Raw genomic sequence first — 12,753 nt, forward strand, 5'->3', positions numbered from 1 at the left:
CGCCGGAATGTCTTATTTTCCGGGGCAATCGTTGTGTTTTCGTGACGCACTGGCCTTTTCATTGTTAGTTTTTAAAAAAGAAAGAAAGAAAGAGGACTGGTGTCCTTTTGGATTCGCAAAGCTCGGAAATCAATCAAGAAGAGGGGTGGAAAATGGCCTTTGCCTTGTTCATGGAGAAGTAGGTTTTTTTTAAACCTGCTTCTGCGTCACGGATGTGGGCTGGGCTCCAGACAAAACGAAACGTCACCTTTGGGTGGCAGTCCATGGCTATTTTTTGCACAAAATGCGGTGGCACAGCTTAGTTAGAATTTCATTTTATTCAGTTGATTCAATTATTATAGGACTAATGTGATGTATCAAATGGAGACATGATTCTTGGCTTTATTACTCAAAAAATGTGATTCAGTATTTACTAGCCTACACCTTTAAATTGTGCGATGGTTGAAAGTGCGGGGCACTGTTATGGTGTGATGGAAAGTACACATTTAAAGTGTTGTGAAGGCCTCTAGTATTAGTGCATACTTGTACTAATACTAGAGCCTTCCTGCCGTTTGAGTTTTTTTTTTTGGATGAGGGTGTTGGGAAAGGTGTAAATCTTGCTTGGAGGTTGATGAGGGTGTTGGGTGTAGCCTATATTGTGTTTGAGGTGGATGAGGTGTCTCAATTGCTGGCTTTCTGTGGGATCAGGCCTGGTTTAGCCAAATTTTTCTTTCTGTTTCCTCTGTAAAGCATCTTTTTGACAGTGTCTCTGTTAAAAGTGCCATATAAATAAAATAGAATTGAATTTACCCATAATTCCACAGGCTACGTTACATATGCCTTAGAAGCAGACATGGGAACCTTACCCTTTGGGTTTAAAACTGCACAGTCCTTTTCAGTCCTTTTTGGCACCACACGCACGAGTACATCTGGAACATTCTCAAACTCACGCGCTAGTGACTGGGACGGTTTGGCGGGCAGATGGCAGCCGTTGGAGCTCTCACACACTGGTCTGGATTTGCAAGCTCCTGGCGAAGTGTGAATGGGCTCAGACGTGCAAACGGTAGCCTCGGCAGGGCGTCTTTGCATAGGCACCGATCCAGCCGCGAGTTCTGGACCGTAATTCCTGCGGTAGGCGCCAAAGTTCCCGGCACAGCCAGATGACTGATTCCCACTCCACACACAGACAGGCCTGGCGTTCTTTTGGCCGTAGGAGGCTGACCTCTGGAAGCCTTTTCGATGTTGTGCGGCAACCAGCCCGCTCCCCCCCCCTTCCCCCACTCATTCCCTGGTGATTCATGCCACCTATTTTCACCCAATTGCGCACCTTATCCTATTTTATCCTATTTTCTGGACTCAACTCAGCTTTGATGGGTTTTTTTATGATTGCTGTCTTCAAATCTCCGTCAATGCAGTGACGTAAAAACCCTTTTCTGTTGCATTCACACCTGGCACGGAAGAGGTTGTGGTTTGCTGTTGTATTTGTGTTTTTTTGTTTTGTTTGGTTGTTTGACGTAGTTTTCCCAATTCCGCTTTCTTCTTTCAGACTGCGGAGAGAAGAAGAACCCTGCCATGCCCGGTTCCCCCGTGGAGGTCAAAGTTCACACCAGACCAGCACAGTCCACCATGCCGCCCCTGCCGTCCATCAATCCGAGCGGGCCCCACCCCGTCTCCTTCTCCTCCCCCTCTCGTGAGTTTTTGAATTTCTCCCAGCATGCTTTTTGTCTGATCTGCTCCGAAAAGTTTTGCTCACACCCACACTGGTTACAGAATCTAGCTTTACTGTGAAAAGCCCACACTGACCACACTGCTGCAGATAACAAGGTCCAATCCCAGAGTTAAGTGCTGGCCCAGCTTGCAATAAAACCGTGGTGAAAGACACATGAAGTGCAAAGTTGTGTTTGAATGAGTGAAATGTCACATGGTGTCAGGGGCGTGGCAGTAGAGTCTACTACAGCAGTTTTAAGGGTGTATCCCTGCCCACAAATTGAATTGTTTCTCTTCTGCTTTTCCTTGCAGTGACTAATGGGATAAACCACTCCCCGCCTACCTTGAATGGTGTACCCTCCCCGCCCCAGCGCTATAGCAACGACCCCTCCTGCTCCTCCTCCTCCTCGCTGGCCAATCAGCAGCTCCCGGCGACCTGCGGCGCCCGGCAGCTGAGCAAGCTGAAGCGCTTCCTGACCACGCTGCAGCAGTTTGGCAACGACATCTCGTCCGAGATCGGGGAGAGCGTGCACGGTCTGGTGCTCGCGCTCGTGGTGAGCACTGGGTTTACTCTGTATCAGAGTATGAGGGTTTACTCTGTTTCAGAGTATGAGGGTTTACGCTGTTTCAGAGTATGAGGGTTTACTCTGTTTCTGAGTATCAGAGTTTAATCTGTGTCAGAGTATCAGAGTTTATTCTGTGTCAGAGTATCGGAGTTTATTCTTTATCAGAGTATGAGGGTTCACTCTGTTTCAGAGTATGAGGGTTCACTCTCTTTCAGAGTATGAGGGTTCACTCTGTTTCAGAGTATTCTGTATCACAGTTTATTCTGTGTCAGATTATGGGAGTTTATTCTGTGTCATATTAGCAGACTTTATTGTGAATCAGAGTATGGGAGTTAATTGGAAATTGACTGTAATAAACTACTCTTGTTTATCAATTAAGTGCTGAGAAACATTGAATAGCAGCAAAAAAAACCCCAGCTCTCCAGCACTAGGGTTGCAGAACCATGTTCTCTGTGTTAAGTAGTTTTTCCTCTTACAGTATATATTTTATCCGATTAAAACACAACTTGCTGGAAGCTCTTTGTCAAGCACCACTCTGCATAATTGGACAACGTGTTTAAATTTATCTGTGCAAAATGTATTATTCTCTGAAAGTGGGTACCCTATCTGACAAGCACATAAACCTTAATAAAACCCATAGAGTCATTAGTAGCCCTGCAAATTCAAGCTCAGTCTGACTCTTTTTAGTAATCATTAACGTTGTATCACCAGACTTAAGATTAGCACATTTTCAAGTGGCTGTAGGAAGGCTGATTCGTGCTGCGGAATCATGAAGGGAGGGGAATCATTTACAACGTTCGGCTCTTCCTCACAGAACTCGACCATCACCATCGAGGAGTTCCACGCAAGGCTGCAGGAGGCCACCAACTTCCCCCTGCGCCCCTTCGTCATCCCTTTCTTAAAGGTACCCCCTCTTTCTCTGATCTTCAATAGTGATGAGATTGATAGGCGGGCTACACAAACCCTAAAACAAACAGGGCTATCATGTCACTTGTGACTCCCTGGTTTGATCATTCACTGAATTTGTCTTTTGAACAGTCTATTGATATTATTTAGGCAAGCCAGTGATCAGGTCCATACATTGTGGTGCTTGTGAATCCTCCTAGCATTGCTTCTACGGCCAGTTTTACCACCATAAAAGGAGTTCACCTTAGCAAATACAATATCTCTACGAATTCCTAGTACCAATACAGTGGTTAATGTGTGCAAAAACCTTTTAATGGGTTCTACACATTTAGTAAATGTGTTCACTGTTCTTAGAACTAAAGCTAAGCTATCAGCGAAGGATGGACTCCCCTTCTGTAGCTTGGGTTCCCCCTGAGATTTGTTCCCAGTGGGGACTTTTTTCTCACCACTGTTTGAGTGTTTTTCTTCCCACTGGGAAGATTTTTTTTAACCTTAGTTGCTCATGGGAGTTCAGGGCTGCATTTTTGTCCAATTTTCTTTTGTATTTACACTGTAAATCATCTTTGTCACGGTGTCTTTGTAAAAAGCGCTACACAAATGAAATTGAATAGAATTGGGGGGAAAAAAACATTTTTATAACCTTTCTTATTTAACCAGGAAAACCCCATTGAGATATACATCTCTTTTAGCCAAGTACATGCGCAAACCCCACTGCCGATTCAGGACAGTATATGTGGCAGTAAAAAACGAAATTTAAAAAGCTTTGTTTAAAAATTTTAGTGAAGTTAATCAGACAATGACTGACCCATTCGGCCCTCCAAAATAGATCCCGGGCTGATTTTTAGGGGTCTGGGGGTGGTAGGGGATGTGGAGACCCCATGTTCCTGTCCCATGTAGTGACCCCCGTCCTCCTGCCCCGCAGGCCAACCTGCCCCTCCTGCAGAGGGAGCTCCTGCACTGTGCCCGGGCCGCCAAGCAGACGCCCGCCCAGTACCTGTCCCAGCACGAGCACCTGCTCCTGAGCAGCACCATGGCCTCCCCGCCCAACTCCTCTGAGCTGCTGGAGCCCAGCGAGGCCGCCAAGAGACACACCCCTGACCGGTGAGGCTTCCTTTTGTTTAAAACACCACGGCAACCGTGTTCTAATCCTAATGTATCTACAGCTGTACCGAGACACACTACGTGGCTCTCTTACACCAATCCGTTATTCGATGCTAAGCTTGCAGCCACTGTCAAGTGGCACACGCCTGACCGGTGAGGCTTCCTCCGCTTAAAAACACCACAGCAGTCGTGTTATAATACCGCTAATGCTAATGCTACTGCTTCAGAGTGGCTTTACTAACCACACCTGGATCAAAAATGCGTTTCAAATATGAGAACACTTTAGATTAATTGACCCAGGTGGGGTGCTTCAGCCATTTTTTACCAGAGAGCAGAGAGTGATTTGCCTGTTACAATGTATAATGTGTAATGAGAGGAGTTATTATGCATAATGAGTGGAGTTGTAATGCATAATGAGTGGAGTTATAATGCATGATGTACAGTATTATAATGCATAATGAGTGTAGTTGTAATGGATAATTAGAGGTGAAGGATGTAATTTGCTTCTGGTTTTTTGTGGGCAGGGCCAAAGAGAATGGCTTTCGCCCGCGACCAGCCGGCACCCTGGAACCCCCTGCTAAACGCATCTGCACCATCAGCCCCGCCCCCCGGCACAGCCCCGCCCTGCCCCTCCCCCTGGGCGCTCAGCTCCACCCCACGCCCCCGCCCCTGCAGCACTACGCCCTGGAGGACATCGCCTTGCCTCACCTGCACTGTGACCTACAGCGCCCCCTGGAGTCCAGGGACCTCAAGGATAGGCCACGCCCAGGTACCCCCACGCCCCCCCCCCCCCATTAGCACCACACAGTTTTTAACAGGAGAAACCCTGTGTGTGGCAAACCAAAAAGCGTGTGCATGCATATATGTGCGTGCATGTGTGTGTGTATGTGTGCGTGCATGCGTGTGTGTGCGTGTGTGTATGCCTGTGTGTGTGTGTGTATTAATAAAACTTTATGGTTTGACTCTGTGGCTTTGTGCATACGGTTCCCTGCTGCTCTCTCTCTACCGCTGTTTGATCTGCGTGGGAGCGCTGTGCCCAGGCCGTTTACACTTTCAAATAAAAACACTTATTAAGGCTTCAAAAGAGGCGTGGGTAAAAAGAGAGAGAGAGAGAGAGAGAGAGGCTACAGCATCCTGAGTGCAGCGCACAGTGTGTACGGTACACAAGCTGAGATAATGCCGTGGACGTGCTGGAGAACACCGCCGCTGCCACACTTAAACCCCGCTACTGAAAAGAGGGGTGGAATGGTGCCCATCAGTCAGCATGGTCGCGTACACAAATATGTGCCCTTTTTAGAAAATAACAACCAAAAAAAAAGAACGTCAAGTATTTTTAAAAAATATTCCAATGTTTGAACATCATTTGTGTATTTGGCCATAGATTGTGAAGTGTTGGAAAGCTGATTTCTGATCACGATGTTTAATTTTTATTATAGTATACTGTAGCGTATTACTTTTACGAAAGGTTTATTCAATTTAATGGAGTGGGGTAAGAAGTGGGTTTGGTTCTGCAGTTAGCGAGGAATGGATTGTTTTCATAGGCCCTGTGTGGCGTCAGACCCTGTTAGCCAGGCTCGGCAGTCGTGGGGGGGTGGGGTGGGGGGGTGCACGGTTTGGAAGGGGTCCATGCCGCTGATGGAGCTCTGCGGTGACGGCTGTCCCGAAAGAGGACCTTCCCCACTCCTACCCCTTTCAGCTGGGGGAGGGGTTGGGGTGGGTGGGTTTTGGGGGGGGGGGGGGGTTGAGGTGATGACAGCTGGCTTCCAGATGTTGGCTGCCTAACATGTTTGAGAGCGTCTGTTTCTCATCAAACGCCCCCTTCCTTCCCCGCCCCGCCCCGTCCCGTCCCGGCCCGGAGCCCTAATGGAGACGGGGCTCCGCGGCGGGGGGTGGGGCGTCTCCGGGCCAACCCGGAGGGTCGTCGAGTACGCCCTGGAACACATTTGCCTGTTCCGCTCAGTGATTTAGAGGGGGCCGGTCCGGGGAGACGGGACCGTTTGGAGACGGGGCGAGGGTGGCAGCGGTAAAGCCCTCGCAGAAATTTGCTAGAAAAGCCCAGACTCTGGTAGCGGGGCAATGGAGAGGAAGGAAACCAAAATGGCCTCCTCTCAGAGCTGGGAGCGGCTTTTCTTACCAGGGCTTTTTGTGTCCTCATATCGCAGCAGCTGTACTTTTAAAGGCTGCTCATTCATTAATCAGTGTTTATGATGGGTAGGGAATCGGCCTTGTGACCTAAAGGTTGCAGGTTAGATTCCAAGGTAGGAACACTGCTGTTGCACCCTTGAGCAAGGTGCTTAACCTGAATGGCTTCAGTACACAGTCAAATGGAAAAGTTTTGAGACTGAAACAATTAGTGTTGTTTTGGCTCTGTACTCTAGTGCATTGGGTCTGAAACTGAACAATGAATATGATATGAAAGTGCAGACTGTGAGCTCCGATTTGAGGGTTATTGAGTCTGATTGATGGAGCGTGTCTCTGAAACGCATCAGTGGATTGTTTTCCCTTGATTCTTTAAATAAATATCTCAGAAGAAAAGTGCTGTCCTCAAGCCTCACAGTTCTATTTGCATCCATATCAGGGGATCTGTGTAGGAATGACAGCCCTTTTATACATAGTCACCCATTTTAGGGGACCAAAAGCAATTGGATAATTGGCTGCTCAGCTGTTTTCTTGGACAGCTATGTATCGTTGCATCGTTAGTTCATGCACAAGAAAGCTAACAAAAGGTCTAAAGTTGATTCTAGGTGTGGCATTTGGAGTATATTGCTGTTGTCTTTTCACATGTGGACCAAGTAAGTGTCAATGACAGTAAAGCAGGTCACCATGAGGCCTGACTAAATCAATCTGACATGAAACAGATCAAGAACACTCTCCAGGATGTAGGCATAAATGTATGAAAGACTACCATAAAGCGTGGACTACACCAGCATAACCTCAGAAGGTTCACTGTAAGATGCAAACCACTGGTAGGCCTCAAGAATGACCAAGTTAGAGTTTGCTAAAAAGTACTTTAAAAAAACTAGGGTACTGAAAAAAAAAGTAGCGCTATAGCTTGGGCATGTATGGCTGCCACTGGAACTGGCTCATTATTTTCAATGATGACGTGACTGCTGACGGCAGCAACTGGATGAAATCTGTAGCGTACAGGAACATCTTATCTGCTCAGATCCAACCAAATGCCTCAAAACTTTGGACAGCGCTTCTTGCAACAGGACAGTGACCCATAAACATACTCCTAAAGAAGCCAAGGATTTTCTCATGGCCAAAAATTCAAATGTGCTTAACTCTTTCGTACTGAATCCAGTTGAACACGCGTTACACTTGCTGAAGACGGCCTAGAAACTGAAGATGGCTGCAGTTCAGACCTGGCACAGCATCATCGGGGAAGATACCTAGTGTCTGGTGATGTGATGAGGCAGTCATCGAATTCAAAAGATCTGCCACCAAGTACAAAAAATGACTTCATTTCAGATTGTGTTAATGTGTCCAATTACTTTTGCTCCCCTAAAATAGGGGGACTGTTCCTAAAAAGGGCTGTAATTCTTACACGGATCATCAGATATGGATCGAAATACCCTGAAATTAAAGCTGACAGTCTGCTCTTCATTCTCATCCTCGTTGTTTTATTTCAACACCAATGTGCTGGAGTACGGAGCCAAAACAACAAAGATTGTGTCACTGTCCCAATGCTCTTAGATTGAACTGCATATCCAGCTGTATAAATGGATACTAATGCAAAAATAAAAATGCAGTGTAAGTCACTCTGGCTAAGAGAATCGGCTAAATGGTTGTAATGTGATTGTTTTCGATGAGTTGTGTCTGGGCGTACGATAAAGACTGGCTTTTGCCAGTGTGAGAAAATGCATTTGTCTCAACCTTATTTCACCTCCCGGTCTTATCTCTCGTCACTCCGCTCCGTCTGCCTTTATTATCATAAACGGGTCACCACTGCTTCCTTCCCCGTGCTAATCTGCGTGGAGACCAATCAGCTGAGCTCTTATTTGCATGACCAATCTTTCAGTCTCTCGCTTGCGTAACCAATCCTTTAGGCTTTTATTTGTCTGACCAATCATTTAAGCTCTGAGTTGCATGACCTGTGATTTATGCTTTTATTTGCATGACCGGCCATTTTGGCTCTTGCCGGTATGACAGCATGGGAACACAGGCTCAAGGCAAATGAATGGCCCACGGTGTAGACAGTTTTGGTGTGACCCAGTTTCTCATTGAACAGTGTGAGATCACAGTGCATACCAGGCATTACATACACATCAGTCTGGTCCCTGTGCTGTAGGTTTCCCTCTGAAGGAGCATCAAAGTAGTGTAATAGGTAGGGAACCTGGTTGGGGGTTGCAGGTTCGCTACCAAATTAGAGCACTGCCGGATGTACACCTGTATAAATGGTTGTTAGGATAATAAAGAATACTAAAAGGATGCAAGCCATTTTTGTTGCTCTAGATAAGAGTGTTTTGCTGAGCGCTGACGTGTAAATGTCACACACTTCTTATGCGTTTGCATCTCTTTACTCAGGAGCTAACAGGGGCTACCGAGAGGAGCCGGTGGACCACAGGCTGACAGACAGGGAGTGGGCGGACGAATGGAGACACCTGGATCACGTAAGGCTTCCCCTCTCCCTCAGCCCTTAAGCTGACCACTGAAATGTAATACAGTTCCCATCAGCCATTTTGTCAAAATCCAGTCGGTGTCCTAAACAAAGACTTTGAAATGAACTATGGGAGTTTGAGGCCAGGAAAATGGCTGCGCACACCGCCTTTCAAGAGAAACATTAAAAGATACGAACATCATATTGACACAATTTCTGACTCAGTTAATTAACAGAGCACACGTTTGCACATTGTATCAATGATGTATTTATATTATGGTCTGTAGCTGAAGAAAGTACATCTCTCTGGTTTGTGGGAGAATTGTTCCTTGCCGACCATCCCTTTGGCCCCTGGGGACCGGGGCTGGAGACCACCCCTGGCGTTTCCCCGCTCCGACAGCATCCAGGGCGCGGCTGACGTGCGTAGCCCTGACCGTGACCCTTCCCCCAGGTGCTGAACTGCATCGTGGAGATGGTGGAGAAGACGCGGCGGTCGGTCAGCGTGCTGAGGCGGTGCCAGGAGTCGGACCGCGAGGAGCTCAACTACTGGAGGAGGCGCTCCAGCGAGCAGGAGGAGGCGCGGAAGAACGCGCCGCCCCTCCCCAAGGCCCCCAGCCCCCACGCCAGGGAGAACGCTCACGCGGGTAAGCTCCTCGGGCCTCAGAAACAGGAGCCACACCTGCAGCCGTTTCCATGAGAACGTAAACCCCTGTAAAGGTTCACAGCTGGACACACAGATTATGTATAACTTCCTCTCAAAGCAATCCATTGACTGTTCGCTTGATTGCTGCATCCAGCTATAGACGCCTACCAGAGGGCTACGTCTTTCTTGCATATTATTTCATTTTATATTGTGATTTTCCAGCAAACAAAATTATTTGAATTAGTTCCAAACACTAATAAGATGTTCTTGTTTGCTGATATTAACACAGAATAGATGTTCCCTTTAAATGGTATTGTTTGGAGAGCGCACATTTGGTGTTGTTGAAGAGAACCCTTATTGGCATCCTGTTAAAAGTATCATGTTTAAAGACTGTCCTCTAGTGGCCACTCAGTGCACGACAAGAGTCTTCCCCTTGAGTCTGGGGCCAGTGTGGGTTGGATGTGTTTGTGCGGTTCTCCCCAACCACTATTATGGTGATGTTCGTGTCTTTACAAGCAACGTGCTGAACTGTGGTGAATACTGCCAAAACAAGACCAGCTAAAACAACAGATTATGGTCCACAGTTTTTGTTATCAAATAAAACTGAGGGGCACAGTTGAAATGCAGTAATAATGGGATGTACGAAGTTTGCTGCGGGATGGGAAGGGGCTATGATTTTGGGTTTGGGTCAGAGATCAGGATTTGGGATGTTGTATCCCACCGGGAACGTGCATGTTGCTCTAAGTGGGCCTTTCCTTTGTCGCCGCAGACCCCCAGAGAGAGCTGACCTCCCGAACCGGCCTGGGATACGTCCCGGATGAGATCTGGAGGAAAGCCGGTAAGCAGTCAGAAGCCAGAATCCGTTTCTGGTTTTCCTGTCAACTTTTGGAGATCTTATGTTGTTACTTAGATCTGTCAGTTTCGTAAATTGACACACCCGCTCAAAGAATTCCGGCAGAGATATAGCCGCTCTCCTGTCTTCGAGATCTACAGTGCAGCAGGACCACCTAAACACAATCCGAGAAGCAGAAAACCATTTCAGCTCAAAAGGAGAATTCTGGGCCCAGAGAGTCATTTTCATTATTTATAGACACATTAGTCTCCGATCGTCACTGAGAGTGCAGTATGGGTTCAAAGTGGGCGCTAGGGAGGGTAAAGTCTGTCCATGATCATAACTGATAGTGCAGCATGGGTTTAGAGTGGGCACTGGGGAGGGTAAAGTCTGTCCATGATCATCACTGAGAGTGGAGTATGGGCTTAGACTGGGCACTAGAGAGAGCAAAGTCTGTCGCAGCGAAATTATGTCCCGTCGCCGTAAATTAAGAGAGTAGTTTGCGCCACAGCTTAAATAAAGGCGTGGCTGGTAGGATTTGCGCACAGCTGTGGCGGATGAAGGCTGTGTGGTTGGCTGGTTGATGGTCTGTGAGAGGTCGTGACCCCTGCTCCGCCCCGTCCCGCAGAGGAGGCGGTGAACGAGGTGAAGCGGCAGGCTGTGGACGAGGTCCAGAAGGCGGTGGCGGACGCGGAGCAGAAGGCCTTCGAGATGATCGCCGCCGAGCGCGCCAAGATGGAGAAGACCCTCGCCGAAGCCAAGCAGCAGGCCGCCAAAGACGCCATCCAGGTCATCAACGAGCAGGAAGACTCCAGCGAGGTGAGGGCTTGGCATACACACACACACACGCTCACACAAACTTATGCATGCACAAACCACACGCAAGCACACATGCACATACAAGCACATGCACATACACACATACACATACAGATGTATTGCTTCAGTTGTTGTACCAGCATTGGAGACATCTAATGGGAGGTTTATAAGTTATAGAGGAGCAAACACTCCATAACCCTGCCCCTCAGGCATCACACCCAGCCTATCAGAGGGCGGTACACTCAGCACTGAAAGACACACGTTAGACTGATTGACAGCCGGCTGCGCTGGTTGGAGTACAGCAGTAACCTCCCCGTGTCCCCGGTCCGCAGAGCTGCTGGAACTGCGGGCGCAAGGCCAGCGAGACGTGCAGCGGCTGCAACGCGGCGCGCTACTGCGGCTCCTTCTGCCAGCACAAGGACTGGGAGCGCCACCACCTCATCTGCAGGCCGGGCCTCCAGGCCCAGCCCAAACCCCTCTCCGGCTCCGCCTCCGCCTCCAGGGCCACGCCCCCCGGGTCGGACCCCGCCCCCGGCTCCGCCCCCGCCCCCGAGAAGGCGCCCTCCGCCTCCAGGTCCTCTACGCCGGCCTCGGCCACGCCCTCGGAGACCAACGGCCTCTGAGGCGTCCGTGGCCGTGGAAACAGGACATGCTTTACGAGCGGTTTGATTGGCCACCTGGGGGGCCGGGGGGGAGGAGGTATGACAGACGGACGGACCTTGTCTCCACCCACCCCTCTGTTCCCCGGGACAAGCATGTTTAAATGGAAATTTTCACTTTGTTAGCGTTCCTGAATTGAACATGCAAAACTGAATTTTCAGGCTTGAGCCAAAACACAGATATAGTTCATAGTTTAATACACATGACCTCTCTGTTGGCTTGTGTATATAATACAGAGGGAACAGAGGGAACACTGAGAAGAGAAGACTTGATGCATGTTCCCTTAATTATTGAGCAGACAAGAAAATTCAACAGTTGGCTTCTGTTTTGGCTTTACGGAAATGTTTTGTGGTGTGTGTGTGTGGCTCTTTTGTCCCTTCCTGTTTATGTGCGGTTTACACTGTCGGCTGCTCTCTGATATTTTTCTTCTCAAGTGTCGCTGCAGGCGGCAGTATAAAATAATTGTTCAGGCGACCAGGCAATTGTTTAACCAAAGTTTTCTGTCAATAAAATATTTCCTCATCCGTCACTGCATTTTGCCCTTGGCCACAGAAAGCCAACTCGTTACTGCTTATATATGGCTTGTGTTGTGTTGAATCTCTTCCTGATACATGAACCCATGAATGGTGCTGCTGGTCGCTGGCTTAAATGAGCCAATCAAATGGCTGAGCTCTCTGTAGCAAACGCTACGATTGGTCCATAATTGTGAGCCACCAATTACGCACTCCGCCCACCCCCTGGAGAAATCCTGTCCGATCACTACGTTCCACTAACCTGGTATTTAATGAAGGCACACGTCCATTTCTATCTGGCCAATGCACTAGAGATTCTTTGCAGTCCGAAACTCAGTCAGAAGGTGCTTGCGTGGAACGGAACACAACGTAGGCTCATGCGTACATATGAACAGTGGAAGCCATGTTAAGTACAAACCACGGAAGCT

At 48.2% G+C, this 12,753-nt stretch overlaps 1 protein-coding gene across 2 annotated transcripts in view; it reads left to right on the top strand.

Annotated features, from left to right (window-relative positions):
* The window catches only part of LOC135234621 (protein CBFA2T2-like), a 32,987-nt gene extending 20,645 nt beyond the window's left edge, over positions 1–12,342 (top strand). For both annotated transcript variants that reach the window (XM_064299420.1, XM_064299421.1), the window contains exons 2-11: positions 1,526–1,669; positions 1,999–2,240; positions 3,067–3,156; positions 4,081–4,259; positions 4,784–5,028; positions 8,787–8,872; positions 9,311–9,503; positions 10,272–10,340; positions 10,963–11,153; positions 11,486–12,342. In XM_064299420.1, the coding sequence (XP_064155490.1) occupies positions 1,526–1,669; positions 1,999–2,240; positions 3,067–3,156; positions 4,081–4,259; positions 4,784–5,028; positions 8,787–8,872; positions 9,311–9,503; positions 10,272–10,340; positions 10,963–11,153; positions 11,486–11,776 (1,730 nt within the window). In that variant the 3' untranslated portion in view covers positions 11,777–12,342. The remainder of the gene's footprint in view (positions 1–1,525; positions 1,670–1,998; positions 2,241–3,066; positions 3,157–4,080; positions 4,260–4,783; positions 5,029–8,786; positions 8,873–9,310; positions 9,504–10,271; positions 10,341–10,962; positions 11,154–11,485) is intronic.
* Positions 12,343–12,753: the final 411 nt, after the last annotated feature.

Source organism: Anguilla rostrata, chromosome 11 (genome assembly GCF_018555375.3).
Source record: "Anguilla rostrata isolate EN2019 chromosome 11, ASM1855537v3, whole genome shotgun sequence".
NCBI lineage: Eukaryota > Metazoa > Chordata > Actinopteri > Anguilliformes > Anguillidae > Anguilla > Anguilla rostrata.